At 39.6% G+C, this 7,250-nt stretch overlaps 1 protein-coding gene across 1 annotated transcript in view; it reads left to right on the top strand.

Annotated features, from left to right (window-relative positions):
• Window positions 1-6: 6 nt before the first annotated feature.
• The window catches only part of LOC102756873 (phospholipid-transporting ATPase 11C), a 144,266-nt gene continuing 137,022 nt past the window's right edge, over window positions 7-7,250 (top strand). Inside the window, exon 1 of the mRNA XM_006766213.1 lies at window positions 7-105. Coding sequence (XP_006766276.1) covers window positions 79-105 — 27 coding nt within the window. The 5' untranslated portion in view covers window positions 7-78. The remainder of the gene's footprint in view (window positions 106-7,250) is intronic.

A 7,250-nucleotide genomic window follows, 5' to 3' on the forward strand; every position in this document is an offset into this window, starting at 1 on the left:
GCTGCAGTGTGTTCTGTGGACGGCACCTTCCCAGACAGCCCGGCAGAACGCAGCTCGGCGCCCCCAGCCTTGGACGCGATGTTCCGCAGGAGCTTTAATCGCTTTGTAAGTACACGCGCTGCGGCTCCACGCGGGCCGGTTCGCTGGCTCGTCAGTCCCTCCGCTGGGTCCCTCAGAACAGTTTTCTGCGGAGATAAGTGCATCTGTGGGAGACACCACCTTTTAATATTCACTGAAATATGCTGCCCTGGCAGCCAGGGTGGGAGGCAGGTAGGGCTCTCAGAGGACACCCCCCATCACCCCGGACGATTTAAGCTGAGCTTCCTGGGGCCGTTAAACTCAGCCTGAGACGGGTGGGAGTGTCTAGGGCCGGATGGTGGGGGACCGACCGAGGGGCCCCTCGGTTTGCCAATTAGTCGAAGATGGCGTTTTATGATCAGGGAGGTGGCTTTCTTTTGTTTCTTCTGCTACGAGCACATGGAGGTAAACGTAAACCTGTCTCCGTGGCAGAAAAGGTGGCCGAAAAGGAGATTCGGGGGCTTAGGGGGCCTGAGGCGAGGGCAGGACTCAACCTTACCTGGGGCTCAACCGGCCGGGCGGGTGGGTGGCTGATGATCGGAGGCTGGATAAACTTTGGAGACCGAGCCTAAAAAGCTCACCTTCAGGGGCTGATAAAAGCTAGGGCGGTTGTCAGTGTGGACTGGGTGGATGTGGAGACTCCACGAGGCGGCACAGCCGCCGCGAAGCATCGCGTCCAAAGCCCCCCGGAGCCCTGAACGCCCCAGGCACTGAACCCTTGGGAGAAGGCAGGCTGCTGCTGAACAACTCCGCCCACGCTTACCCCCTTTCCAATTTCCCAGAACAGGGAGTTGGGCATTGGGAAAAACAATTTCTGGCTACTATCTTTTGAGTAACCTGTTTTACTCCTAGAGGGTACATTAAGAATGGAATAAAACAGGGACCATGTCTTCCATGTTGATATTTTGTAGTAACTTCTGTAATCGCAAGATGAAGTGGTGGGGATAGGATTTTATTTCTGCCAATGATGTGAAAGAAGGCTTTGTCTTTAAGTTTAGATTTTTTTATCCTTAGGAAAAATGGTTGAGTGCTGTGCGCTCCCAATAACCGCCTCACAATATAGGTTTGAGAACTTGTCGACTTGGTTCTTTTCATGTGTTTATTATCCCTGATCAAAGTATTGGTGACATTTTTTTTAAATGGTTGGATAATTTTGCTCTAATATTTTGTGCATTTGAAACTTTCACAAATGTACTGTGGCTAAACGAGAATTACACATCCCCTTTTAGGATATTAGTATCACAAGAGTTCTGCGTTAATGTTTTTCTAAATGTTTACCTCATCCATAAACATGTCTTATGAGATTGGAGCAGATTATCTGTGGCAGTCAGCACCGGTTGTACATATCAAGGATATTGAAATCCATAGGAATTGACTTGTATTTGATGCTTTGCTATCAAGCAAGTGACCAAAATTGGTTTCTCATGTTTAGCCCAAGAAGGTAAAAGAATATTCTACTTCATAGGTTTTTGGGAAATGTAACTGTTGTTTGGGAGTGACAAAAAGGGAAAGATGACAAAAAGCTAATGGTAATATTTGGGAAAATGATACTCTTTTCACATGACACTCATAATGGAAAAACAACTGGTCTCTGGTTCATAATAAATTCATTAGCTTAAAATTAAGATGTTGACATTCTCACTTTTTTGAGGATTTGAACATTTGAAAGCAAGCAATGGAAGTATTGGTCTAAAAGCCCCTTTTGCTTTTCTTTTGCTGAGAGTGATCTGCATTGTATCAGAGTAGTAATTAAGTAGTGTTGGCCCAAGAAGCCAGGGCATGCAATAGAATTTGCAGCAGTTCTTGAGGTGCCAGCCTGCAGATTTGAGGCTAGTACTTGGCATTTCCAATCAAGATCTTTCTGCAGAGAATCACTTAAACCAGGGGGTCCTCAAACTTTTTAAACAGGGGGCCAGTTCATTGTTGCTCAGACCGTTGGAGGGCCGGACTATAGTTTAAAAAAAAACTATGAACAAATTCCTATGCACACTGCGCATATCTTATTTTGAAGTAAAAAAACAAAATGGGAACAAATACAATATTTGTATTTGCATGTGGCCTGCGGGCCATAGTTTGAGGACCCCTGACTTAAACTCACACTGAAATAAGCCTTGACCTCATTGTTTCAGTTAGAATACCTGACTGCTCAGTTTCCTACATAGTCATGACTATGGTTAAGTCTCGGAATTTCTACCAGTGAAGTAAACTGGAAGATTCTCAGGAGTTGTATGTGAGGCCTAGAGCAAACCATTGAATTGAATGTGAAACATGCTATTGCATACTCATTGCTAAAGAATTACTTCAAAATTTTGGGTGGCCAGATTTTATCTCCTTTAGATCAGGAAGCCTCATGTCCTCTCATTTGCCTAGTAGAGATTATTTGAGGGGCACTCCCATTTACGTCACAGTAAGGCTACCATTAAAGATTTAGGTTGGACTTTGAGACTTGCACAGCAGTAAATCCAAGTTGTGTGCTGTCTTATGATGGCTTTTATATTTCAGAGATGGGGCTATGAATTCTTACCAAAATTAAGGGTTTTTTTTATATGCCTAAAGTCTGAAATTGACTTTGAATGTTAAATACATTGCATGAGTGGTGTTTGTAGTTGCTGGTCACTGAAAACTAGATACTGCATGTTAGTACAGGGCTTTATATTTTAAATCTGACATGGGAAGTAAATATCTCTTGGGAGTAGCATCATCTATGGCTTAGTAGTGTTTGCTGAATCATTTTTAAAAGGCTATTGATTTCCCCAGGATCTCCAATTTCAAAGTACAAGAAGTAGTATTCAGAGACTTTCCATCCTAAAACCATGGTCCAATTTATCCATAACCAGGACCCCCCTCCCCCAACACACACACATGCACGCTGATAAAGATGCTGTTACTTTTTTAAAAAATATATTTTATTGATTTTTTACAGAGAGGAAGGGAGAGAGATAGAGAGTTAGAAACATCGATGAGAGAGAAACATCGATCACATCTCCCATGGGAGATGTGCCCCCAACCTAGTGTTATGGGTTAGCTCAGCGAGATAGACGGTACATGCCTGACCGGAATCAAACCCGGGACCCTTCAGTCCGCAGGCCGACGCTCTATCCACTGAGCCAAACCGGTTTCGGCGATGCTGTTACTTTTGATTGACTACATTTTAGCAGAATACAGTAGGTCTTCGTTGGAGATCCGTTCCTATGGCGCGATGTAACTCGATATTCCCCGTAAGTTGGAACCCACCTACATAAGCACCTACCCCCCTATAGCTCCCTGCCCCACCCTCCTGCTGATCCATGATCTGGTGGCAATGTGGTCTGTCATTATGTAATGACCATTTGCATATTACATCTTTATTATATAGGATTATATAGGATAGGAGATGGCAATGTAATCCAAGGACTGCTGTACCGTGATTGAGCTAGCTCCTTCAACCCTGCTGAGATCCCTATAGCTATTCAGAGCTTGGGGGAAAAAGTCACTAGTGCTCAAACTGGTTATCTTCAAACAGCTTACAGTTAAGGAAGCTCTGCTGAATGGTTTGGTGGCCACTGAGGTGTGGATATGGTTTTATAGGCAAGTGTGGCATCATTGGCTATAATGTTTGAAAACCAGTCTTTAACATCTGTTTCTTTTTGATTTATTATTTGAATGTTCTTGCATCATGAGTGATCAGAATGGTATTTGAATAACAAAGATATGTAAAAAAAAGTGATTCATTGTATTTTTTTAAAGGTATGGCCTTGCCATCTTTGCAATTAATAATGGTTATGACTGATAAATTATGACTTCCTTTTTTTTTTAACAGTTTTGAGGTAGAAATTGGTGGATTTGGTGTAGGAGTTTAGGACTCAGGCAGGTAAGGTGTGTCTTAAAAGATTTAATAAGAGTTAGATGCTTCTGAGTATAATAAAAGTACTGCCTTTACCCAGTCAACATCTCCATTCTCCATACATTTATTAAGTAAAATAAATAATAGTAGCTTTGTCTATAGAATTTATCTCCTCTAAAGGCACGTTTAATTGAAAGTCTGGACTAGCTGAGACTTAAGGGTCAGGGAGTTTTATGTTATCCTGTCTTTTACTCTTCATAAAATTCCTAGTGGTTGCAGGAGCATTTTCACATGGGTTTAAAGGTTTAATGAGGATCTGAGCAACAAAAATTACCCACCTTTGGCTTATTAAATTATTTCATGCTAAATCCTATGTAAGGTGGGAAACCTATTTAGGAGTAGCTATCTATTACTTGAAATAAATATTTATTATTAAATTATTTATATATTAAATACCTGAAAATAGTTTTTTTGGGTCTTTTTTTTTTTAATTTGCCTTTTACTGATTAATCAACACAAAACTCTGAATCTCTTCTAAATACCTTCTATATGGGTTTACTGTTGTGCTCCTTCTGTTTATTATTATTATTGCTCATAATTCAGCCTGTTAGTGAGTAATATTAAGTGCCTATAAATCTGGTAGTTTTCAGTGCTCATAACGAACTTTTAGCAGAGGTGAAATTCAGGCAGGTGAATCTGGCCGTTTTCATGTTGATAGAACTGTCCAACTCAGCTCATTTTTTCACCTAGGGTGCCAATTGACCATCAGCTGGGCTATGAGTTCTGGGAGGTAAAGGCTGGTCATTGGCCCCTGGGAGAACCATTGCTAACCCCGCTGTGTCTGGATGATATTCAGAGAACTAGCCCATGAAAGATTTCAGGTGCTGGTTTGTTGAGTGATTGAAAAAATCATCAAGGCTGACTGCTTGCCTAACATGGTTGATTGGTTCTCCTAAAGAGGGTGAAGAAGGCATGGGACACAAAATAAAAATTCTATATTTTCATCAAGGTAGTGGAATTTCTGTACATCTATAGCTTTATACGGATTAATCTTTTGAATCTGGAATCCTTCAGATTAGGGGGGAATTTTCTGGTTTGCTGAAGGGATGTCCTGGGTTTCCATACATGAACTAGTTTTCAAGTTTATTTCCATTCACCTAACACTTACCTTCTTGGCTAGTATAAGGGTAGATCAGCAGTGATTGTAAAACAAACATTAGCACGACTGCAGCATATGTTAACACTGCTGCAGTTTAATGATGAATGAGTAGTTAGCACTGCAGATAAAGGCGGGGGATGCCCTATGCCAGCACTTTGGCAGACAGCCTCTCAATTACTGCGGTGTGTGGATGGATTGTTGGTTTGTCCAACTTCTTAATTATCTGAGGTTTATAGATAATGTTGGACCATGGATACCAGATATGGTCCCATATATATCTAATAGAATATGGGAAGATTGGTGAGGCCTATGGTGTTTAAGCTGGTATTTATTTTTTTAAGCTCCTCTGTTATATGTTTTCTTAAAGTATTATGGTGGCTGTATTTTCCTTGTCATCTCCTCTTCCCTAGGTATTGGAAAAATGAGAGAACAGCTTTCTTGATAATGATCTTGCAGCTAGCACACAGCATCAAGTAAACAGTAGTTGCTAAATAAGTACTTGCCGAATTACTTTGAACTCAATTGATAACACAGGCTGTGTCAGTAATAACAGGTGAAAATGAACAGTTGGGTAAGCAGCTATCCAGAAGTTTATACATTTCAGATGTGGCTACTATTAAGTGCGTAGGACTGAAAATAACCTATTTTCAATGGAAAAGTACGATACTATGCTTATTCTAAATGAGAAAAATATTTTTATGTACACTTAAAAAATTGAGCATTTAAGTCTGTGGTATAGTTTGATATCCTGTATTGTGATCCCTCTAACTTTGTTCTTTTTTTTCTCAGGATTGCTGTGGTTATTCAGGGTCCTTTTTAATTCCAAATAAAATTTTGGAATATTTGTTCTAAGTCTGTCAAATATGCCATTGGTATTTTCGTAGGGATTGTGTTGAATCTGTAGATTGCTTTGGTTAGTATGGACATTTTAATGATGTTAATTCTTGCAATCCATGAACACTGTATATGCTTCCACTTGTTTGTATCTTTGTTTCTTTTCCCAATGGCCTGTAGTTTTCTGGGTACAGGTCTTTACCTCCTTGGTTAAGTTTATTTCCCAGTATCTTAATTTTTTTGTTGCAATGGTAAATGGGATTGCTTGTTTAGTTTCTCTTTCTGAGAGTTCATTATTGGTATATTAAAAAAGCATTGAATTCTGGGTTTTAATTTTGTATCCAGCTACCTTACTGAATTCCTTTATTAAATGTAGTCATTATTTGGTAGAGTCTTTAGAGATTTCTATGTTAAATATCATATCATCTGTGAATAGTGAGTTTTATTTCCTTCTTTCTAATTTGGATGCATTCTCATGGATGTTTCTAACTCTCTATCCCTCTCCCTTCCTCTCTGTAAAAAATCAATAAAATATATTTATAAATAAATAAATAAATAAATAAATAAAATGCCATTGATTTCTGGATATTAATTTTGTATCCTACCACTTCGCCAAATTCATTTATCAAATCTAGTAGATTTTTGGTGGAATCTTTAGTGTTTTCTATGTGCAATATCATGTCAGTTGTGAGTAATGGCACTTTTACTTCCTCCTTTCCAATTTGGATGCCTTTTATTTATTCTTGTCTGACTGCTGTGGCTACGACTTACAGTACTGTTGAGTAAGAGTGGTGAAAGAGGACATCCCTGTCTTGATCCTGTTCTTCATGGAAATGTTTTTAGTTTTTTCCCATTGAATATGATGTTGGGTGTAGGTTTGTCATATATGGACTTTATTATGTTGAGGTATGATCCCTCTATTCCCATATTGCTGAGAGTTTTTACCAAAAATGGGTGCTGGATGTTGTTTAATGCTTTTTCTGCATTTATTCCTATCATCATATGATTTTTTTAAATTAAATCTTTATTGTTCAGATTATTACAATTGTTCCTCTTTTTTCTCCCTATAGCTCCCCTCCACCCGGTTCCCACCACACCCTCTGCCCTTACCCCCCACCACTGTCCTCATCCATAGGTGTATGATTTTTGCCCAGTCTGTTCCCGCACCCCCCACACCACTTCCCCGCCCCCCTGAGAATAGTCAGTCTACTCCCTTTCTATGCCCCTGATTCTATTATATTCACCAGTTTATTCTGTTCATCAGATTATTTATTCACTTGATTTTTAGATTCACTTGTTGATAGATGTGTATTTGTTGTTCATAATTTGTATCTTTACCTTTTTCTTCTTTTTTCT

The sequence above is a fragment of the Myotis davidii genome, unplaced genomic scaffold (assembly GCF_000327345.1).
Source record: "Myotis davidii unplaced genomic scaffold, ASM32734v1 scaffold460, whole genome shotgun sequence".
NCBI classification, from domain to species: domain Eukaryota; kingdom Metazoa; phylum Chordata; class Mammalia; order Chiroptera; family Vespertilionidae; genus Myotis; species Myotis davidii.